The 23,755-nt window shown below is 56.8% G+C and overlaps 1 protein-coding gene across 21 annotated transcripts in view; it reads left to right on the top strand.

The window, feature by feature from the left end:
- RIMBP2 (RIMS binding protein 2) overlaps positions 1-23,755 on the top strand; it is a 281,741-nt gene that overhangs the window by 219,382 nt on the left and 38,604 nt on the right. For 16 of the 21 annotated variants that reach the window (XM_060311102.1, XM_060311104.1, XM_060311106.1 and 13 more), the window contains 8 exons: positions 1,689-2,498; positions 6,173-6,324; positions 7,295-7,756; positions 9,643-9,786; positions 12,375-12,533; positions 15,231-15,926; positions 17,443-17,560; positions 23,088-23,272. In XM_060311102.1, coding sequence (XP_060167085.1) covers positions 1,689-2,498; positions 6,173-6,324; positions 7,295-7,756; positions 9,643-9,786; positions 12,375-12,533; positions 15,231-15,926; positions 17,443-17,560; positions 23,088-23,272 — 2,726 coding nt within the window. The remainder of the gene's footprint in view (positions 1-1,688; positions 2,499-6,172; positions 6,325-7,294; positions 7,757-9,642; positions 9,787-12,374; positions 12,534-15,230; positions 15,927-17,442; positions 17,561-23,087; positions 23,273-23,755) is intronic. The other 5 variants (XM_060311112.1, XM_060311116.1, XM_060311113.1 and 2 more) reach the window with 1 other exon arrangement.

Below are 23,755 nucleotides of genomic sequence, written 5' to 3'. Positions count from 1 at the left end.
TCTGAAGGTGCCAGAGCCTGGGGTCATTGAAATTCTTGGTTTCCATTAGTTACTGGAAAAACAGTGGCACAGCTGTGGGTAGGCCTCCCGAGAAATTTCACCACAACTGGTGGCAAAGCTGCTTGAACTCTTAACACAAATCCACATTGCCGTCACCCACGTGCGCACCAGGGGAGAACTGTGTGCCCAAGGCGGCTGCCAGGTAACCCTTGCTGGAGTTCTCTAGAGTATTTGCGCCAGGCACTGTGCTCACATAGACTTTCCAGAGGCCGGATGGAAGGCAGGCGGCAGAGCTCAGCGTTCCGTTGTCCACGTGACAGTGGCAAGCTCACCTCCCCTCGCTATGCAGACGCCCGCGGTGGCCACCTTAAGGGGCGGCTGTGGCGATAAATGAGGAAGCAGACGTGGGGTCTGAGGATGCGGCCTGGTACACAGGACTTGCTGTCACTCCCACCCTCCTCCTTCTCGGCGTTCCCTGTGTCAAATGACGCTGTTTTCCGAGCATCCTCGAGGCAAAGACTGACGTCTCAAGACCCGGCCCCTGGGGACAGGAGCAGAAACAGATCCTCACTGATCCTGGGAGACTCGGGACTGACTCAGTGGTCAGCATCCCTGTCGCCCGGGCCCGTCACACGTCCCTTGACGTGTGCGTGTGTCTACTGGGAGCAGACCCCACCCTTCGTTCCACGCTGCCCAGCCTCCCGGGTCCCCGGACCCCCAGTCAAGCCCTTTCTGCGACGCGCCAGGGGAAACAGCCCTTTCCCGCTGGTGTCGCGAGATCACCCAAACGGTGTCATCTCTGAAGCTCCTCTGAGCCCTTCTCAGTTTTCCACGGCTCTGCTCTCAGCAGCTTCCGAGCCCCACGAGTAAAGAGAACGCGAAGAAATTAGACCATTTCATGAAATAAAAAACGGTCCCCGCCGTGACTGCCCGCAGCCACGAGAGCTATTTCATGAAATAAAAAGCGGTCCCCGCCGTGACTGCCCGCAGCCACGAGAGCCATTTCATGAAATAAAAAGCGGTCCCCGCCGTGACTGCCCGCAGCCACGAGAGCTAGTTTGGTGGCGTTCTTCGGGCCACTCGGCCTCCAGGTGGTTCTGGGACCAAACTGATCGTCTCTCACCAAACGGACACATGTCGGGAATTTCGCCAAGACAGACACATTGCTCTGCAAGGGGTGGGGGGGGAGGAAATTCACCTTTTAATTCCTGTTTGTGTGATCACCTAATCAAGAATCAGAGTAAGGTGTGTAATTTTTTAGCCTCCAAACCCACGCAGTTTGCATGTTGTTTGTCCTTCTGACAAACCCTTACTGAGCACCTACTCTGTGCCAGGTGTGCCTGTAGGTCTAGCAGGGAACAGAGTTCCCTGTCCTCCCAGAGCTTCGTCCCCGTTGGAAGGGGGGCGTTGACACACATACGCGGGTGGCTGGCCGTGGTGTGCTGGGCGCTAGGGGGGAAGCCAGCCTCACTGGTGGGGTGGCAGATGGCAGGTTGCGGGGTGCTGACGCAGGGGCGGGGGTCCCGAAGAGGTGATGCTGGAGTGATTCCTGTAAAGGGCTGAGGAATCCACTGTGACCCTGCTGCTTTCCGTACAGCAGTCCCCTTGCGGGGAGGCGCAGACTCCACTGCAGGCCCTCGGGCCCCCATGGGACAGTTGGGCGGTAACCCTGTCCTCGTACCCCACAGGCGAGCTCCTGGACGGGCAGAGGGGCCTGGTGCCCTCCAACTTCGTGGATTTTGTCCAGGACGAGTCTCGACTGGCAAGCACTCTGGGGAAAGACCAGGATCAGAACTTCATCAACCATGCCGGCGTCGGCTCGGACGGGGAGCGCATCCTGGACCTCCACTCCCCGACGCACACGGACTCCGGCCCCTCCGACCACGGGGCGGGGACGCTGGACACGAACATCGATGACATCGGAGAAGACATCGTGCCTTACCCTCGGAAAATCACCCTCATCAAACAACTTGCCAAAAGTGTCATTGTGGGCTGGGAGCCCCCGGCGGTGCCCCCGGGCTGGGGGACTGTGGGCACCTACAATGTGCTGGTGGACGCAGAGACGCGCCTGAGCCTGGCGCTGGGCGGCAGGACCAAGGCCCTGGTGGAGAAGCTGGACACGGCAGCCTGCACCTACCGCATCTCCGTGCAGTGCGCCACCAGCCGGGGCAGCTCGGACGGGCTGCGCTGCACGCTGCTGGTGGGCAAGGACGTGGTGGTGGCACCGTCCCACCTGCGTGTGGACAACATCACGCAGGTCTCCGCCCAGCTCTCCTGGATGCCCACCAACAGCAACTACAGCCATGTCATCTTCCTCAACGAGCAGGAGCTGGACGTCGTCCGGGCCACCAGCTACAAGTACCAGTTCTGCAACCTCAGGCCCAACGCGGCTTACAAAGTGAAGGTCCTGGCCAAGCCCCACCAGGTGCCCTGGCAACTGCCCCTGGAGCAGAGGGAGAGGAAGGAGGCCTTCGTGGAGTTCTCCACGCTGCCGGCAGGTGAGCTGTCCTCCCGGGGTGGGGGGTCGGGGAGGAGGTAGTCCCCAAGGGAGGGGACGCCGGGATGTCGCCCTGTGCAAGGGGAGGGGCGGGGGGAGCGGAAGGGGAGCCGCTGCCGACAGCCGGCGCCGTCCCGGAGCATCCTTCCATCAGCCGGGGACCACGGAATACACCCACGCACGCCTGTGTGTGTGTGAGAGGGAAAGAGAAAGCTTGGATTCTGTTCAGGGGCCGTGTTGTCGGAAATATTTAACGCTTGCGTCTGTAAGAGGCTCGTCCTACAGAAAACCGGAGGAAATGAGAGCACCCTGGGCCATTGGAGGGTTCCGTCTCCCCCGTGTCACCCACTCCTGGCCGTGCGCTCACAGAGAGGAACATGGAGGGGGTGCCCACAGCGCTCGCAGAATTGTTCTCTCTTCTCATGTCTGCTTTTGCTATACATACACATACGCGTATATATCTCACACATACGGGTGAATCTGCGAAGACATGAAGTTCCATTGTGGACGCTATCTTGGCTTCCTTCCCTGCACTCCCAGCTGTAACAGGAGGAGGAATGCACCCCTCTCCCATCCCCCCCCCCCCACTCTCTCCCAGGAAACTGTAAAGACATGGGTTGAGATGGACATCCTCTGATTTATCCACGGGGCAGCCGTCACCGCCATCTCCACGAGGTTCCATCATGCTGATCTCGCCTGGGGCTCGCGTACAGGGCAGCCCTTCCGAGGAAGGCAGCTGTGCGCAGGATGGGAGCCCGGACACCTGGGGAAGAGCAGCCTTCCTGGAGCAAAGGTTGTGTCTGCAAAGATGTGTGAGGGCATATTCTGATACCTCGAGGGCTTATTTTAGTCCTGTGATGTTCACAGAATTCCCTCAGAATGCCTGTCACTCTCCTCGGATTTGTCTTCTGTGATTAATTAATCCAGCTCTGCCCAACCTCATTTGTCAGCAGGTTGACAAATAATCCAGTGGTTCTCCAGGATCATTTCTACTAACTGCCGAAAGCCTTCCATCTCCGTCTAACTGGATTTGCTTTTAATTCCATGGTGCTCTCCCGTCTTTTTGAACTCCATCATCAACTAGAGTCTGACCTACAAAGCAGCAAGGTCAGGGGCACGCGGGACAGACACTACTTCGAGGAGGAAGCAGGTCTGAGTAGGAACTCATTTATGAAGGGTCAGTTCATTCATCTTGTAAGGTGATGCTGGGTTTCCTGCCTGCCTATCGGGATGTCAGATCGTGGATATTGGGCGAGTGAGGACTTGAGCTTTTCATCGGTTCCTGGTGTGAAGTCTTGTGGTCAGTGCTGGGGGGTGAAGAAACCAGAGACACCAAACCCAGAGACCCCAGGGCCTCCGAGGAGAGGCAAGAGCACATACGTTGGGACAGCCGGGAGAGTCTTTGTGGAGAAGCTCAGGTCGAGATGGAGAGGGACCAGGAGAAGATGCTGAGCCCAGGGAGGGCCTGTTCCCATAGGTTCACGCCCAATTCCTGGCTGTCTTAGTCAGCTCGGGCTGATGTAACGAAATGCCGTAAACTGAGTGGCCTATGAACAACACACGCTTTTTTCTCACAGTCCTGGAGGCTGGAAGTCCGAGATAAGGCGTGGGCAGACCCAGTGTCTGGCGAGGCCCACTTCCTGCCTCCTAGACGGTGAAGACACTGTGTCCTCACCTGGAGGACGGGGTGAGGGAGCTCTCTGGGGCCTTGTTGATAAGGGCACGAATCCCGCTCATGGGGGCTCCCCCCTCATGACCTGACCACCTCCCACGGGCCCCTCCTCCAAGCACCATCCCCTTGGGGGTTAGGATTGCAAGATGCGAATTTGGGGGGACGCAAACATGCAGTCCACAGCAGACTAGTGCCTTTGCCTGTCCAGGCAGAGGAGGATTTGGACTGTGGAAATGTCACAAGTGAGAGGCGTGGGGAGGGCAGCCCCTGAACCTCGTTCAGCGTGAGCGCGTCATCGGGCACGTGGCTGGACCAGGTGTCCCCACGTGATGGACGTCAGTGCGACCCCCTCACCTCTCAGCCACTGGAGGGATGGGCTGGAGCTGGCAGGTCACAGCTACACAAGTCTTCCCCACCCACAAAACCCCGGCCCTCCGCTGTCATTGGTCTTGTGGTAGAAGTGGGCACCCAGCAAACTCCCAAGCCAGTTTCAGTTCTTGACCTTCGCCCTTAAGAAGAATAACCCGGGGCTTCCCTGGTGGCGCAGTCGTTGAGAATCTGCCTGCTAATGCAGGGGACACGGGTTCGAGCCCTGGTCTGGGAGGATCCCACATGCTGCGGAGCAGCTAGGCCCGTGAGCCACAACTACTGAGCCTGCGCGTCTGGAGCCTGTGTTCCGCAACAAGAGAGGCCGCAATCGTGAGAGGCCCGCGCACCGCGATGAAGAGTGGCCCCCACTTGCCACAACTAGAGAAAGCCCTCGCACAGAAACGAAGATCCAGCACAGCAGAAATTAATTAATTAATTGATAAACTCCTACCCCCAACATAAAAATAAAAAAAGCATGTTTATTTAAAAAAAAAAAAAAAAGTAACCCATCTGTCATGTTTGAATGGACCGTCCCGGTAGAATTTAACTTGTGAAGCCGGTTGTAGGGAAGTTCAGAAGCCCCATATTGCAGTGTGTTGAGGGTGGCTTGCATCAGCCCTTCTCATGAGCTGCACTGAGCTGCACGCCGCCGGCGCTTCCAACACACAATAGCCCAGCAGCTTCCCTCGAACCTTACCTTCCTCATTTGCAAAACAAGGATGCGCTGAATTCACAGGACTGTTGTGCGGATCAAGTGATGTAAAGAGTCCAAAGTGAGTAGCAGAATGAGCTGCACAGAGAAAATCCTCAGCAAACAGCCACTGCCCCCCCCCCCCCCCCAGAAATCCACGGGCCGGAGCCGCGTCTTGGAGGATGAAGCTCATACCTTCTTCCGGAAAGCTACACGTTCCTTTCCAAATAGAACGCTAGTTATGGGGTTTTGCACCAGACAGACCCGGGGGGAAAGGAGCTGCCTGTGGGTTACAGGGCAGACAGGTGGTCCTGCTGTCCCCAAGGGCCACCTGGAAGGACCAGCGACATGACCCTGGCCTCCTTGTTGGTTGAAGTAGCTACTCAAGACTTCCATGGTGAGCGCGATTCAAACGGTTCGGGGGCAAAGGAAGCGGCCCAGCTGGTCAGCCGGGCAGTGTGTGTGCAGAGCCGGTGTCCAGGGCCGGGTGGCTTCATCAGAACCGTCTCTCTCCAGCTTCCGGTTCTGTCCTGTCCCGCAAGGCGGTGAGATGGGGGATGTGCGGTCCAGCTCACTGCCCCCAAGTCTGATGAAGACGGACAGAGGGAAGGCGGAGGGAGGAGGGGCGCGGAAGAGGATGGAGAGGCGGCAGGGATTTCTTTCCTCTGCCAAACGCTGGGTCCTCGTGGCCGGCTGGCCTGGCCCGGGTCACGGGCTCCCCTGGGGACGGGGCACCCGTGAGCGGGGTTCCAGGAGGGCACCGCGCGTGTCCGGTAGCTGCCACCTCCTCACCCTCCTGCCCTGCTTTCACGCTTCATGTTCTGCCCGCGACCCCTGGAGGCTTTGACAGAAGATCTCGTTTCCGGGCGCCCCCAGCCGGGCGTGGTAGCAGCTCTTCTGCCAGAGGGCCGCGTCCTGAAAGCCCCTCTGCTCTGTCCCCCAGGTCCTCCCGCCCCTCCCCAGGACATTGCCGTCCAGGCCGCAGCCACCCCAGCCACTGTCCAGGTCTCCTGGAAGCCGCCCGCGCTGACGGCCACGGGGCTGTCCAATGGAGCCAACGTCACCGGCTACGGCGTGTATGCCAAAGGACAGAGGGTGAGTCCTTGCGGGGGCAGTGCTCGCCCCAGAGACCCCAGCACTCTCCGCTCAGTGACGCGCGACTCTCCCTCTCTCCTCAGCCCCCAAGACCCACCAGCAGCTACTTAAGCACCCCCTGCGCCGCCATCCCGGGCTCGGCTGCAGGACACGGAGAATTCCATCCTTTTTGCGCCGTCCTCCCGCCCAGAGTGCTCTCTGCTCTCCTCCCGCAGTGACTACCTGTCCTGCCCCGGACCTTTCTTGTTCTCCCCTGGGTACCAAAAATTCACATCTTTCGAGCCCCACGATATCAGGGCCCACTCAGTAGATTCCACCAAAACGATTCTTGGCGAGACGGTAGTCCAGATGCCCCGGAAACGCTGCAGGGAAGTGTTAATGCCCGCTGTAGGGGAGCCCGCAGTCTCAAGCCCCAGCCGGTCCGGGCACAGGAGACAGACACGGCTGCCCTTGGGAGGCGGGGCTGGAGCAAGCTTCTGCCTGCTCCCCACTCCCCACCGTGTTCCCCGCAGCCCCAGGGCCAGGGCTGCTGCATCAGACGCGGGGCGGTGTCCCAGCTCGCCCCGTGAGAGCGGCCGCTGCACGGCCCTCTCTCCTCCCAGCTCCCCGCAGAAGCCCCGCAGGCAGGGCCCGGAGGGGCCGCAGTCACGTGTCCCCCACGGCCGGAAGCCCGTTTTGGCCTCTGCCGGCACTGCCCCGGGGCCACGCTTTGGCAGTAACACGCCCGGCATTCTGATTGCTCTACGCCCCCGCGGCTGCTCCCGGATTGGCTGTGGACGCGGAAGAAGAGGGTGTGCTCAGCGGCGCCCGCAGGCCTCCAGCGGCGGGCGGGAGGCGGGGCTGCCGCCTAGCGAGGTTTCCGGGCCGGGGGGTGTGGTTTGAGGGGGATGTAGGCGGGGCCCAGGGCCCTGGCTGCTGGAGAGGCGCCCGGGCGACCCCTGACCCCTGACCCCGCTCTCTCTGCCCGCAGGTGGCTGAGATCATCTCTCCCACGGCGGACAGCACGGCCGTGGAGCTGGTGCGGCTGCGGAGCCTCGAAGCCAAGGGTGTGACCGTGCGGACCCTCTCCGCCCAGGGCGAGTCCGTAGACTCTGCCACCGCTGCCATCCCCCCCGACCTCCTGGTGCCTCCTGCCCCTCACCTGAGAACTGCTCCCACACCGAAGCCATTAGCAAATGCTGGAGCCCCCGATACCAAAGATGAACACCTGGGTCCGCACGCCGCGGCGCATGAGGCCTGGGAGCTCGGCCGGGCGCCTGCTCCGGCCCACGGGCACCTGCTGGAGCCGCCCGGCCTGCAGGGCTCGGGCCCGGGGCGGCGGTCGCCCTCGCCCAGCCGCATCCTTCCGCAGCCGCAGGGCGCCCCGGTCTCCACCTCCGTCGCCAAGGCCATGGCCCGGGAAGCCGCGCAGAGGGTGGCCGAGAGCAGCAGGGTAAGGCTGGGCGTTTCCTCGCCGGTACCGCTGCCCGTGCCGTGCGGTCCGTCCCTGCAGCCCAGCGGGGATGGGACCTTCCACGGCACCCCGAGTCGGCGGGGAGACGCGCCCCGAACTCTCAGCACCCAGAGTGGCGGCGTTGACGTGGGGAGAAGGATGCCGTGTTCATCCGCCAGTTTTCCCCTAGGGCTGCATTCCAGGGCATTCCAGGCCTGAGCCTGTCGGAATCAACGTGTGTTTTCATTGCGTAGATACAGACCCAGATAACCAGAGGAAAGGGTTATCCACCAGCCTGGCTTAGCAGACGAGCTAATAGCCCGCTAACCAGGCTCTGGCCTGTGTCCGGGGATCTGAGAGGTGCCGCCGGGAGTGGGCTTGGGGCACATCTTCCTAAACGAGGGTCACCTCCTGGCTGGCTCGCTTCAGACTTCTAGCTGTGTGTGTGTGTTTGCGCATGTGGCTATGTGCCTGTGTGTGTGTGTACACGTGGCTAGACATGTACATACGTGTGTGTACATGCACGCACACATTTATATACACGTGTGTATACACAGATCCCTGCACGTAGAAGTGCACGCACGTAAGTATGTTTGCACGCCTATTGCTAGAAATCGCCTGGACCGTGGGGATGAGTACTCGCATGGCCGTGTGGCCACTGCCCAGAGGAAATGTGCAATGAGCCGAGACATTGTAAGAAGCAGCCGTGCAGTGATGCTGGAGAGGAGGGTGTGGACCTGGGCTAGGCCGCGGGCCCCTCCCTGCCTGGGCCAAACCCCCATCTTTCTCCCTTGGGTGCGCTTGTCTACCAGGGCGCCCAGCTTGTCTGCTGCAAGCCCGAGGTCAGGGCCCTGGCAGAGGGGACAGTGGTGGTCAGTGGTCTTCTCAGCTCTGCCCAGCCAGCCCATGGGGCTCTCTCCTGGACGGCAGCCCCTGGCAGTGCCTTCTCTGAGATGCAGGTGGAGACATCCATGTCGGTGCCGGGAGACCTTCACTTCCTGGGCATCCCCGGGCCCGGGCCAGGCCCCCTCCGGGCTGGAGGCCGGGTCAGGAACTTGAGGAGAGGCCAGACCCCTAGAGGTCAGAGCTGAGGTGGGCGGGCCACGGCCAGGCAACCGGGAGGGGTAAGAGGTACCGTGACAGCACTTCAGTGCCTGTTGAGAAACTGGAAATCCAGGCTTTCTGTGGAATCTCCCGATTTGTTAATAGTTACACAGCAGTTTGTACCCTTGACTAAAGGAAATGCCGCAGAATGTGCACCTTTATTACGGGCACCCTGGCACTCCGCCCTGATTTCCCGCAAAGCAGAAGCCCAGGTGCTTTGGTGTAGGAAGGGGCTGGGGGGGGGGAGCTCTGCACACCGCCCCCCCCCCGCCCTCTCAGGTAGCAGCCACGCATCCCACCACCCTGAGCTCCCAGACAGGACCCCCGAGAGCAGGCTGGAGCCAGAGGCTGGGCCCAGGAATGCCTGGGACAGCCGCCACCTCCCCACCTCTCCCCGGCCTGCCTTCCCCTTTTAGAAGGTGTGGAGAGAAAGCAAACCTCTGAGCTTCCATATTCAAGAAAAGGTTAACTGGTCACGTTAACAGCCGGGCCAGGGTGGCAAACAGAGGGAGAGGAGCCTTTCCTCAGCACCCACGCGTTACCTCCTGCAAAGGCAGGAGCTAGTTCTGGTGGGCATGGGAGGGGCGGCGGGCACCCAGGGCAGCATCAGAAAACGCCCGCCAGCCTGTGCGGGTCACTCACCCCAAGTCCCTTCACACAGTGGCTCCGAGGAGGCTAGAGAAAAGGATGGAGCCCTGTCGGGCCTGGAAGCCGCCTGCCCCTGTGCCCATCCCCAGGGCCAGGCGGCCTCTGCCCTGACACCTCCCCTCTTCTCTTCCAAGCTAGAGAAAAGGAGCGTCTTCCTGGACAGGAGCAGTGGGCAGTACGCAAACTCGGACGAGGAAGACAGCTACGAGTCCCCCGACGCCAAGAGGAGGGGCGCGTCGGTGGACGAGTTTCTGAAAGGCTCGGAGCTAGGCAAGCCGGTGAGTGCAGCTCCTGGGTGCATGGCCCCAAGGCCCGGGTGACAACAGTCACAGTCCATTGGAAAGTTTAGATTGCACAGTGCCTGCGTATTTGTGACCTCACTGGGGGACAGTTTCAAAAGTCAGAATGTGAGGTTTTTGCCCTCCCTGACTGCCCTGTATGAGTATCCGTTCATGGGCTGATTTTGTGTTTCAGGTGAGTCTCCAGGTAACCGCCTGGTCTCAGTTTAGGCAAAACCTACCGTTCGTTTCTTTACTTTCGTTCATCAGGCAGATGTGTGATGAGTGTCTGCTAAGTGCTAAGCATCATGGGAGATTCAGAAATTAAACGGTCAGCATCCCACCCTTGGAGGGACAAAAATGTCAGGGCTTCTTGTCCCAGACTGGGCTCACAAGTGACAAATCCATCCAATGTGGGTTTGGTCTCCAATTTCTGATTATGCATATTCTAATGGGAATGTTCTTTAATGGTGTCAAGACCTAAGTCTGGGCAACAGGAAGAGTGGGGCCTGGAGAGTCCTGAGATCTTGAGATGTCAGAGCTTGAAGACCCCTCAGATGTCAGATCCTCCAGCCCCCTCAACACACAGCTCTGCAGCAAGGCAGTGTCACAACCTAGCCAGGAAGAGGCCTTGGAATCTCACAGACTTGGACTCATTTCCTGGCTCTGTCACTGCTAGTGGGAGGCAAGTGACTCAGCTTCTCCAACCATCAGGTTCTTTATCTAAAAGATTAAAGTAATTCTATCTGCATTCATTTAAACACAAGAAATAGAATGCCCAACTAATAATGACTAAGATAACAAAGACATTTCATTCTCCCACATCGCAGGAAGTCTCAGGTAGGAGGCTGCAAGGTTGATTCAGCTGCTCAGTGGTGTCCTGGCTCTAGGTTCTGAATCTTCCATTCTTTTAGCCTTTCTCTCATGGTTACAAGGTGGCTGCCATTGCGCCAGTCGTCACACTTTCATATGACAGCACCCCAAGAAGGAAGGAAGGAAGGAAGGAATGAAGGGAGGGAGGGAGGGAGGGAGGGAAGGGAAAAAGGAGGGGGGCTTTCTTCTCAGGCACATCTCTTTTAACTGGTAGAAAAATCTTTTCCAGAAGCTCCATCAAGACTCCCCGTGACATCTCACTGGGCAGAAGAGAGGAATAGGAGTCCTATGAATGGCTTATCCATGATGTATTTGGCAAACAGCAGACACCTCCTTCCATCCCACGGGTTTATTACTAACTCATCATTGGGTTTGAATCCAGTGAGATTGTGTTCTCGAGGAGAGTTCCTTCCCATTTGCCTTGGGGAGACCTCTTTCAAACCAACCTGATCTTTGTTTATTCATTTAAAATCAGTTCACCTTTACGTCTTCTCTGCAGTGCCTGATAGAAAGAATTAGGGCTGGAGCAGCTCAAATGCTGACACACAGACTTCTCAGGCTGAGAGCATCTGGGCCACTTCTCTGAGGGCTCAGCTGGGTCGGGACCCCCAGCCTGGGTACTCACGCTGCCTTCCCATCAGCGGGCCAGGAACTTAGTGCCACTCAGGTGCTGACATGTCTTTATCTAGAGGAGTGATTGAAACTGGGGTATTTTTAATAAGCATGTCTCGAGATGCTATTAAAGGCACTTGTCTGGTCGCCCACCAGGAGAATAAAGAAATTGCTCTTAATGGACACCATCCAGCAGAAACAAAACAGCTTTATGCATGTTTGGGGCTCATAAGTCTGAGCTCGTAGGGTGTGCAGTTTGAGTTGCTGCAAATACTCGAGACGCTGAATAATGGGCGCTTGCTTTGAGGGTGGGGACGGGACCGCTGAATTGGACCAGCCCCCAAATCCCCAGACCCCATCAGGGCTGCTGGTGGTTCAGTTTACATGTTAGCAAGCTACTTTTCCTTGCTTTTCTGTTGACCCTTTTCCGCCGTCCCCAGACTCCTCCCCAAGCACCCCCAGCAGCGGGCCTTCTCTGGTGTCAGTGACCAAACTGGGCACAGAGTGGGCACACCACACAGTGGGGGGTCCCACCCCGCCCGGACCGGGCTGTTCTTTGACAACCCAGTGTGTGCACGTGTGTGAATTTCAGACTGCATGGTTTTCTTAAAACTCTTAGGCGCCCTTAATGGTGCATTTGCACCCCTGCCACCCAGCACTCTCTGCTCCCTGCCTCTAGATGCAACCTACACGCTCACGGGGGGCCTCGAGTCATGCTGCCACCTGAGTTTACGACCTGTCGCTTGAGCCTTTGTCCAGCCACTAAGTTGGAGAGGCTGACGGTACCCAGAAAAGCGATGTTTTCCTGTGTGTCTTGTGAGCCCCCTGGCATTCTGTCCTGCCAAGAGCCCAAGGGGTCTCTGCCTGGGCCCGTCTGGATTTAGAGTTGGGAGGCCTGGGCTGGTCCTCTGTCTGCCATCCCAGCTTGCCGCAGGCTTGGGGACTGTGTTTCCCTCACCTCTGGGGTGAGCACCTCACCCAGACACCCAGACACGACTCTGAGCTCAGAAGTGGGCAGAGCAGGGGAGGCCAGCCAGGAGGGGCCCCAGGTACTCCCGCGTGCTGGAGCTGCCCCTCCATCTGCATCCCCTTCTCCTGCCCAGCCACACTGTTGCCATGGAGACGAGTACCACACGGAGAGCAGCCGGGGGTCCGACCTCTCGGACATCATGGAGGAAGACGAGGAAGAACTGTGCTCGGAGATGCAGCTGGAGGACGTGGCCCGGAGGCGGCCCAGCGGCGCGGCCCGCAGTGCCCTCAAGGTCAGTGCCGGGGCGCCAGGCCCCTCCCCGCCGTCCCCACAGCCGCCCCATCCCTGTCCCTTTGCCAGGCCACGAGGCCGGCTCCAGAGGCAGCACCTGGTCCTGCAAGCAGAGTCCACAGGTTCGCACGGGCTTCGCTCACTGTTGAGTCTGCGCTCGGGGTCTCCTGTCCCTCCTCTTTCCCCAAATTGGGTGAAGGAGTCTGGGAGAATCCACTGGGCACCCCCAGGGGCACCCACCTCTGCATCAAGAACTGAATCGGAAAGAATAGAACAAAGAAGATTCCCACCCTGCCAACGCCCCTGGCTTCCGTGGCCATCCGCAGACGGGCAGGGCCTGGGAGGGCGCGAGTCTGCGTCCGAGGCAGACTGGAGACTGGGAGCGAGTCGCGCAAAGATTCTCAACCGAGGTGGACGCTGCTGGACCGCAGGAGGGCCAGGGAGAGGGGCTGTCAGAGGAGGGTCCTCCCTCCTGGAGGACAGCGGGGTCCACACACCAGCCCCTTCTCAGACACCTCCCACCAGGGGCCCCGGCATCCTCTGCTTCTGCCTCTGGCGTAGCCGTCAGCCAAGGGTTTGACACGGGGTCACCTTGACCAAGATCGCGCTCCAGGCCCCAGGACGCACCAGGAGCCGTCCTGCTGCTGCCGCTGCCCGTTCCAGCTGAGCATCTGTTCACTCGGCACGAGCTGGTCGCCCCTGTGCGCCAGGCCCTCCGCCAGGCTGGGGTATGAGGATGGACATGACCTCCGACCTCCAGCTGCTCCCAGCCCAGCGCGGGAGACACACAAAGGGCTGGAGAGCTGGTCGGGCCGCTGTGGGGTTTTCACGTGAAAAAGGCCTCGGAGAGAAAAACCCCGCCCGACCCCGGCCTTCCTCTGGGAACACAGAGGCACGCATTTTGAATGTTGGACGGAAGGCAACACCCAGATCTGACTGCCCGCTCAGTGCCCGCTTGCATAGACCAGGCTGCCTGACGAGCTCCCCGCAGAGGCCCCCCGCAGGGCCCCGGAGACGCTGTCGCTGGAGAACCTGCAGATGCCTGTGCAAACCCCGCACGGCTGCAGCTCCTACTCCCCCCACCGGCCCCCCTCCTCCCCGCCCTGGGCCGCCGTCCAGCAGGATTCACCGTGACCTTTCTTGTTGGAGGAAGGTCCCAAGCTGCCCGCGGTCCAGCCTGACCCGCTCCCCATGCTTCCCCACGAGCTGGGCCGGCGAAGCGCATCTGCTTCCCCTCCCCTCCCCTCCCCTCCCCCATGACGCTTCTGGGATGGTACTTCCTGCGCCACGTTAGCAGAGAAACCAAAGGTCACCATGGCTCCCGGGGAGAAGGCCTAGAGGGCAAGTTCAGCGATCTGGACTCCTAGTTTCTTTTCAGAAATTCCAAGACTTAGCTTGGGGATCCGGCCCGCGGGCTCACCTTCCCACGTGGCAGCCCTGTTGGCTCACGTGCGCCCCGCTTGGCGCCCGGGGCTGGGTCGCTGCTTCCTCGCTCTCCCTCTCCACCTTCGTGTTCCCCGGAGTAGACGGCCTCCGTGGGGCGTTTGTGAGCAAATGAGCGAAGCGTGTGCCACGCCCTCCTCGCCTGGCCCTCGTGGGCTCCAGACCTGCGGCAGACGCGGCCCTGAGTCGACCCCGCTAGGTCCCCGTGCGCGAGGGGCGCACAGGCCGGTGGGCTGGGGGCAGGGAAGCAAATCCGGTGCTCCCCCGCGGAGGCGTCTTTAACGTGCACCCCTGGAGGCCCGTGGCAGGGCAGACGGTGGGCTTACGGCTTCGTGGAGTCGCTGGAGTGTCCCGGGAGGGGCGCCCAGCGGGCCGGTTCAGCGGGACCAGAGGAGGGGGCTGAGGGCAAATCCGGAGAGACACCGACATCCGGGACGGTGGCCGTGGGGTGTCCGCCCCTCGATGTCCATTAGGCCCCTCTGAGTGGGCCAGCCACCATACTGGCGGGGACGCGGCTCCTCGCTGGGGGCCTCGAGGTCTGGGGTCTGGCGGAGAGACAGGCAACCTTTGCAGATACGGACAGAGCAAGACCGTCCCCAGAGCCGTGACTTTGGGGCGCCCGGTTCCAAGGTCCCCGCGTTCACAGCCTGAGATCTGAGCCAGGGAGAGAGGCCGTAGGTTACTGCACATGAGGATGGATTTCAGAGGGTGCTGAGAGCTTAGAGGGACGTGCGGAGTCCAGTGGCGTGGCCGGGTTGGGGTCCCCGTTTTGTGAATCATCTCCAGTTGCCGGCGGCCCACGGCAGCTGCCTTCCGAGTTTCTGAAGGTGCAGCCAGCGGACTCAGACGTCCCTGCCTCTGGGTGTAGCCGTGTCACAGATCCTAGCGCCTCGGTCAGCGTGAGGCCTCCTGCCACCATCCTCCCTGCACCCGCGGCCCAGCTGCCACTCTTCCCTTGTTGGGGCTGCATGGCTGGTCCTGAGGGTGTCAGGCCGCTCTGCGTGTGCTCTGCCCACCCCACCCTGCTCCGGCCCCATCCGTCTAACCCATTCTGTTCTCATTCCAGAGCCCCGGCCAGAGCATGCCATCCGCCCTCCCCTCCGCTCCCCTCCCGCCACGACTACAAGCATGCTTTCTGTCCCTCATGGCCTCGGAGACTAATTCTGTCTGTATTTTCTTTCCTTCCCTCTGCCCCACTTCATATCTGATCACACACTGACTCCCGGCACCTGTTCTAACACACCACCCCCTTAAGGAGTGCTCTAAGAATAGGACTACTGAACGTGCTTTCTTGGAGCTGCCCGAGTGTCCCCAACAGACCCAGCACAGTAAGAAGCTTTTCAGTATCCCTGAAGTAGCCGAGGAGGATGGAGAGCCCTGTGAGCTCTTGTACAAGCAGGGCTTCAGGGCCCGGACCCGGCTGGCCAGAGAGCCCAAGCCCGCCAGGCCCTGCAAGGGGCACGAGGCCCCGCTTGGCTCCCGGGTCCCTGCCAGACCCAGGGGCCCCCAGGCCGAGGACCTCGTGTTCGAAGACAGAGGCTGTCGGTTCAGCCGCTCGGCCACCAGGAGCCCGGACAGCGGCCTGGACTGTGGGAGCGAAGAGGAGGAGATACGGTTTAGTTTCAGAAGCCCCGCTGCCCAGTGCAGCCCCGGCCCCGGGCACTGTCCCTGTAGGAGGAGCCTGAGGCCCCTGCTGGCCCGGCGCCGGACGCTGACCCGGCAGAGCAGCGTCGAAGAAGATGTCGGGGAGCCAGCGGAGCCCGGCCATGTCGTCAGCAGCAGTGAGGCCCGCCCGAGCCCGGAGCGGTCCACCCCCAGCAAGTGCAGCTGGGGCGAGCCCGCGGGCCAGGAGGACTTCCGGGATGTCTGGAAGAAAAGCATAAAAATGTCCGACAGTAGGGCCAGTGCCCGACACGCCCAGCCTCCTCCCCGGGTTGCAGACGGTCCTTTGGTGTGTGAAGTAAACCTCCCGCTCACATCCGCTTGCCAAACCAATCCGTTTTCATTTTTTCACCTTCTTTTATTTTGGTGTCCATCCCGGGCACGCTCTCTGCTGGCTCTCTTGCATTTTCCATGCATCTTTGATCTATGCAGCTTCCCAGTCTGGAGCACGCTGATGATTTCTTTACTTTGCTTTAGAATGATGACCGCCTACCCCCAAATCAGTGATGAGTGTGGCTGCTTTAATTAAAGGACAACTGAATCTAAATTTTAATTAAGGGTTAGCTGAACTACGATTCTCCAAAAGTTTGGCAACACATACTTTGCAAAGCGAACTGTGGGGACTTACTTATGACTTACTGGTATTACTGAAAGTTTTTCTCTCGTTGTGGTTTTGGTTTTTGGTTGTGGTTGGTTTTGGCCTTCACCTATAACTGAAAGAAAATAGGGAACAATGATTGAAGAGATCCGTTTTTGCATCTGTTTGCAAAGGTTTTCTTTTTCTTTTTTTCCCCCGGTTTCTTTCCTGCGACCAGTTTTCAGAATGACTTTTCCATCATCAGCTCTAGACCCATCCCCCTGCCTTGTCTTCCAGGCTTGTGAGTGGTTTTCAAGAGTAGGGATTCCTTCAAGGCTTCATTCATCTCTATATTGTGTCCTCTTTTCAGAACACTTGCTCCTGTCATGCTGAACTTTTCCATGAAAACACAGGTGAGACATCCCGGGGCTCCAGGCCCTGGGTCTGAGCCGGTGCAGTTTGTGATATGTCCACTAGAGGGCGCCGATCCACAGCCCACTGACACCAGCAAACTGCAGCTCGCTCCCTGTTCCCCGCCTGTAACAGACTAATTTCCGTCACTCCCAACCCCGGTTCCTTCCCTGTGTCCCTGAAAACTTCCTGACTCAAATTACCAGTGAGCTGGAGGCTTTGCTTTGATTCTCATACATGATGCGATGCAAACCTGTAGTGTGAATCAGAGGCCGACTTACCCGTAAAGGAGGGCCGTTCAGGTTAGCCCTGGAATGGGATTGGTGTCTTTGCATTAGGGCCAAGACGTTGCCATGAGCTTCCAAGCTGATTACACACAGAAACTTCTGTCTTTGAGTTTTCGGTAACCTCACATGCAACTTTGCCCAGGCGGGACATCTGGAAACGCAGTGTTTCCCCCGCTTTTGTGGTCTCTGGAGGGGCTGTGCTGAGACTAGGAAAGAGGGGCTGAAGGTGTGACGAGTCGTCTGTGAGCCACTCTCACTGTGGTTCAAAAGATTTGGCGTCAGCGGCAGTAGCAGCAACAGAAAGGTGCCTCCCGAGGGATGCTCTCTCGCCCCTACCCGTGTGCTGTAGAAGACGGGGTGCCTGGGGTGAGCCCTTTTTCCTCTTCCAGGTTATTCAGCTAACCTTTCAGTTAAAAGCTAAGTTTAGTTGCCTTTAGAGCTTCTGCTTCTAAGTTGAACTGATTTGGCTGGCAATTCTTTCCTTCCCGCGGCTGGCAAGCCTCATGACCGTGTTGTTGTTTTGTCTTTAGATTTTAGGAAACCCGGTGACTGCTGGACGGGCTGATCGGGTGGATCACGTGGGCCGGAGGTTTCCCCACGGCAGTGCCAGCCGCCACAGGTCCCGGCCAATGATGGTCCCGTCTGCCGGTTAGTGGGCCTGATGGAGGCCTCCCTCTTTCTTTTAAGCACAGAGCACGTGGCTGCTTGGTCCTCCATATAAATAGTTTTAAAAAGTCATTAGTGGCGCAATGGTTGAGAGTCCGCCTGCCGATGCAGGGGACACGGGTTCGTGCCCCGGTCCAGGAAGATCCCACATGCCGCGGAGCGGCTGGGCCCGTGGGCCATGGCCGCTGAGCCTGCGCGTCCGGAGCCTGTGCTCCGCAACGGGAGAGGCCACAACGGTGAGAGGCCCGCGTACTGCCAAAAAAAGTCATTAGGAATAGCATTTTCAACTAAATACAGAACACCCTCAGTTATTTATGGCAGAAGAAGGCAGAAACAGCACAAGATAAATATAACCGAAATTCAAGTATTCTCAAAATATATTGACTTTTGACAGCAATCTTCTCCCTACCAGTTTTTCTTTTTTCACTGCAGAGGCTGCCATGGTGGGCACTGAAGAGATGGTGACGGGCCACCTCCCCAACTCCTAGGTCATGCTCTCGTGAGTTGCTCATGGTCAAAGCAGCAGAGGCGGGGATGGTGGCCGAACTCCAGATATCTAAACAAGCCCTGAGTCAAAGGAGGGTTATCTGTATGCGTGAAACCCTTGGACAACTGGGGTTGAAAGTTATGAAAAACGCCAGGAGGCCTGAATGTGTGCCCTGACCTGTGTGCTGACCCCGTCCATCTGGTCACCTCCTTGTGCATGAGTCACCCTCTGGCATCCAATTCCATTCTCTTAATTACTTTTTGGAATTCAGCGAGCCGTGCTGAAAGCTGTCATTGTAGTCATTCTGATCAGTCCGCTAAGAGGGGAACGTGGCTGAAGGTGAGATGGGAATCTTTCTACTACTGGAATGAACCCCGGCAAAACAATTCTAAAAAGTATTATGCACAAGATAATGGAATCTGGTAATCAGCACAAATAAACTAGCTTTGTGTGAAAACACACACACACACACACGAAACAAAGCAAGAGACCCACTCATGGAACAGAAGTAGATGAGAGCAAAACATCTTGATCTGGCGAGACAAGGCTCAAGGAAAGCCACCCATGGAGGTCCAGACACCTGAAAACACAGCCCCAATCACATTTAAATAGCTAAGGTTTAAAAGACCATCGTTCACATCAGCCAAAAATAATTAAAGACTTTATACAGCAATACAGATCCCGTGAAGTTTCGTCCTTCTTTCAGGCGTTTCTTCCTCATGGAGTCCAAACAATAGGGAAACAAAAGTTTCCTTTTCCATCTTTACAGTTTTTAGAATGTTTTTATTTTGTTGTTTTTTTTTTCTTTTTTTTTTTTTTGCGGTACGCGGGCCTCTCACTGTCGTGGCCTCTCCCGTTGCGGAGCACAGGCTCCGGACGCGCAGGCTCAGCGGCCATGGCTCACGGGCCGAGCCACTCCACGGCATGTGGGATCTTCCTGGACCGGGGCACGAACCCGTGTCCCCTGCATCGGCAGGTGGACTCTCAACCACTGCGCCACCAGGGAAGCCCTAGAATGTTTTTATTTTTATCAGTAAAAAATTTCAGACTGTTAACCGACCTTTGAAAACACGGAGCGTATTCATTGAGCTGAAAAATAGAAAAATAAGCCGAAATATAAACAAAATCAGCTGGAAAACGCCGGTTTCACTTACTGCAGACGCACTAGCAGCGTTCTGTGTGTACTGAGCTCACTCTGGTTTCGAGTGTTGTAAGCTGCGGCCACGTCGCTCAGAGCTTCATCTGATGTGTGTATAATTCCCCCGTAGCAATTACGGAGGTCAGGTAGGTGCTCCTGGCTTGCAAGGTAAATGACTTGTCCAGACTGACTGTCTTGAGGAACGAGGTGGGGACCAGTTCAAGACTGTTCTTCCTGTTGAGCTTGGTTCCTGAGTCCTCGTTCGACTGTGACTTTAACGAGTGAATGCTCATCACGTGAGCTGCCACCCTTCCCGTGGCTGCAGATCAGTGCCGCGGCACCAGGCAGGGGTGTGCTCTGCAGGACGTCCCGTGGGTCTCCTACTCCGGTCTCCTAGGATGGAGAAGGAGAGTCTACAGGACTGAAAATAACGGTGCTGCAAATTCCCAGCTGGGCAGGGGCGTCAAGGAAAACCTCGGCGGACCCACCGCCTCCCCATCGGAGTCTCTAACACTCACTCAGTCAGTGTTGTCTTAAGGTAGAGAATGCAGAAGGCTGCACACGTGTCTTAATTTCGGTAACACACTAGCTACGTTGGCAAAAACAGAGTAGTGCTGTGGTAACAGCTTAACCAAAAGGTCTGTTAATAATAGAATTCAAAACATGTTAAATAAATCCGTGATACAGTTGCTTTCATTGTACCTGATTTCTCATCATGAAGAAATGCAAGAAATCATGTAAAAGGCGTAATTAATATCAAATACTTTATATATTCATACACATATATACATACACAGATTGAAGAACCTATTATAATTTCAGAAGACAAAAGTGAATCGTGGGACTTCCCTGGTGGTGCAGTGGTTAGGAATCTGCCTGCCAGTGCAGGGGACACGGGTTCGAGCCCTGGTCCGGGAAGATCCCACATGCCGCGGAGCAGCTAAGCCCGTGCGCCACAACTACTGAGCCTGCGCTCTAGAGCCCGCGAGCCACAACTACTGAGCCCGCGAGCCACAGCTACTGAAGCCTGCACGCCTAGAGCCCGTGTTCCACAACAAGGGAAGCCACCGCAATGAGAAGCCTGCGCTCCGCAACGAAGAGTAGCCCCTGCTCGCCGCAACTAGAGAAAGCCCGCGCCCAGCAATGAAGACCTAACGCAGCCAAAAATAAATTAATTTATTTATTTAAAAAAAACAAAAGTGAATCGTGTTCAGCAGCTACCAGAAAAGAAGAGAATCATGCCCCAAACCCTAGGAAGTGAACAGTCAGTGACGTGTGAACAGACTATTTTCCTAGATCTAGTCCCTGTGTAACCGGCAGTGGGGTCCAGCCGCTCGCTGCTCAAAAGCCAATAAAGAGGCCAGTTGGTGGAAAGGAAAGTTTGCTTTATTTTGGAAGCTGGCAACCAGGTGGTGGCGGGGGACACCTGTCCAAAGGCCGACTCCCCCCTCCCCCGACAGTCGGGGGCAAGTGCTTTTATAGACGGAGGGAGGGGGCTCCGTGCAGAACCAGCACAGGCAGCCCCGACAGGCATCTTGAACTTGGTCATCGGTCGTCTGACCAGCGTCATCTTGATGGTTTTAGGTACAGTGAGTCTTCAGTTCCAGGGTCGGTTTGTTCCCATTTCCTTGAGGCCAGTTATCGGAATTGTGGCAGCTCACGTCATGGCTACAGCCTGGTCATCGTGTAGTTCACTTCTCCACCTGGTGTGGGTTTCCGTGTCTACAAGACGGCTCCCAGGACACGGCTCAGGATATGATCTATAGCCCTTGAGGAGGAACTGAAGGTCCCTGATGATGCTTAATGACTGAACTATTATTATTTGGTCTCCTTTGTTTTCCTTTGCTTCCGCATCTTCTCACTTCTCTGATTAAACTTCTTCTTTGCTAAAGCTTTTCTGCAGACAGAAGGCAGGCGGAGGACATGGCGGGGCGGGCAAGGACCATAGGGCCCTGCTCTGTTTCACCTGTTCAGTTATATTTTTCTTGTGCAAATGTCAGCGATTAATACTTTAGAAACCTGCCGTACTCCAAGAGCATCCGTTTTCTTTTTCAGAGGAACTGAAGTCTATAGACCATATGCTTCCTAAGTATATTTTTAATAAGCAGTGCAGTCACAGTTAAAATATACCATACTTTTAATATACCCCGGGTTTCCTAAATTAAGAAAACAATGCCCCTTCTGATTTAAAAAGATAAAAATTACATAGCTCCACATCTAATAAATTCTAAATCATGTAATTAGCATAAGGAAGGCCTCATAACCTTGATCAATGACCCCAAAGGAGGATTTCACTGGGTTTGGTTTCTTCCTCTATAATGTTTCGTCTTTGCATTTATCTAGTTATTTACCTGTCAGGTGAAAAGGCCCGAGGGTATATACCATTCTAAACAGGAGGACTCTGTTCTTGCTGACCGACTGTGCAGGTCTCCACCCCCCCCCCCGCCCCATTTTCCCCAGTTATTTTGGCTACTGACCTTGTAGAGCAGAAGGAAATGGAACGCACTTTCTCTGTGTCCAGATGAGAAAAATGAATAACTAAAGAAACAAAACTTGGCCCTCTAGAAAGGAGACTCCTCTCCCTGGTTTCCCTGCAAGGAGAAGATGAACAGCTGTAAAGTATGTTCCATAGGTGACCCCCTTTCCCTCCGTAGAAGTGACAGTGGAAGCAGTGCCCTTGGTCGGGTAGTGAGGGAAGCAGTTCACCTGTAAAGGACGATGTTTATTCGCAGCACAGGTGGCCTCGGGAGCCGACAGGGGCCAGTCATGAGCCCCGGCTTTGCACGTGGCATGCGGACCCTTCTTCCTTCCTGACAAAGACCCCCTCCCACCCCGGGCCAGGACATTCCACATCGGGGCAGAGGGAGGAGTGCCCACTCCCAGGTCAGACCAGCAGCTGGAGATAAGTTCTTCCTTGAGTCTAGCCTGCCACCAAGAAAGAGAAGGACCTCTCGGTCGCCCACTTTGGTCCCTGAGAAGACAGGTTTCCATGGACACATTCCACGGAGGCCACTGTTCTCTCCCCATGAGGTCTGATTCTCGTACAGCCTCTAGTATACGTTCTCTGGAGGAAACAGTGCAGTGACATCACAGCCACTCATGGAGAGACGCTGGTGTTCTGAGCCCTTGTTGTGTGGTCAGAACAGTATAATTTACTAGCAGATGTTCATTCTCTCTATATATATATTTAAATGTATGCATATGTAGTGAGATATATGCATATGTGTGATGATACCTAATAATACATGTGCATATAAGGATTTCAAAAAGAATTCTCTTTAGAAGCTCAATGGTAGGTAGACTTGAAACTCAGTCCCGCTAGGAAGTCATTAATTTGCTGTAATGCATTTGTTGCCAGTTAGCTATTTGGGGCTAAGTGAGCAGCTTGGTCACCTATATCAAACTTGGACTAATACACAGATGCCTTTCAGCGTCCAGGTACTCTGGCTCGGCTGTTACGGAAACACACAGAGGGGCTCCGGGTCTCTGGCCCCTGAACAGGCCTGTGCGGCCGTGTCCTAATCCCAAGGGCTCGCCCACCTGCCGCCCCTGGCGCTCAGGCCTGCCCTGCAGGGAGGTCTTTGACACAAAGTCCTTTATCTCTCTCCCCGTCTTCACACGCAGCACACCTAGGGTCATGCTGGTGCCTGTGTTGTGTGCTAGTTATTTGCTTGTCAAACCCATCTCTGTTGAGATGATCCACTTCTGCCTGCATACCAAGCTACCCATGTTTTTAAAAAGACAAAAGTTAAGATGCCACAGCCTCCCAAAGTGTGGGCGTTTCTAAAACCACACTTCCTGTAACAGCTCATGTTTCTGGGTGAAGCTGGGGGGTGGCCGCGGGAATTACTTAGCACCCTGTCCTTTATCCCACATGCTCCCAGATGAGTACGGTGGGCGGAACCGGCTTTCTCCAGACTTCTACGAAGAGTCGGAGACGGACCCTGGGGCGGAGGAGCTCCCACCTCGGATCTTCGTGGCTCTTTTCGACTACGATCCCCTCACCATGTCCCCGAACCCAGATGCTGCGGAAGAGGAGCTTCCCTTTAAAGAAGGGCAGATCATCAAGGTGGGGGCATGGCTGGGGGTGATGGGGAGGGCACGGTGGGGGGGGAGTAAGGGGGAAGGATGGGGAGGGGCTCTCGCCAGACCCAAGTTCCTTCACACATCACACGACAAGCTGCTTTCTTTTGCATTCGACGTTCAGCCTTCCTCTCAGCAGAGGAGGGGGGCCTGAGTCTGCAGTCGGAACGAAGAAGCAGGATGCTCCCCAGGAGAGGGGAAAGAGCCTTGAGTCCTAAGTTTGCAAATTTCCAAAAGGGCACTGACAACTCGCCTTTGAAAGTGGTCCTAATGTTTGTCTGATAAAACGGGGCCTTTAAAGGATGGTGATGCTTACCCCACAGAATGGTACCCGCAGAATCTCTGTTAGTTGAGATTTTTTCACTTCTAGAATATCCGACAGAGGCACTGTCTTCTTATGGAAGAACCATTTGCACTTCTAAGTGGGGTGGGGTCTCATCACCTGGCCTCAGCTAGCAGCCCCCCTCCT

This window comes from Globicephala melas, chromosome 13 (genome assembly GCF_963455315.2).
Source record: "Globicephala melas chromosome 13, mGloMel1.2, whole genome shotgun sequence".
In the NCBI taxonomy this organism is placed as follows: Eukaryota; Metazoa; Chordata; class Mammalia; order Artiodactyla; family Delphinidae; genus Globicephala; species Globicephala melas.
Note: the sequence above shows the minus strand (reverse complement) of the source record. Positions and strands in the feature narration are given on the sequence as shown.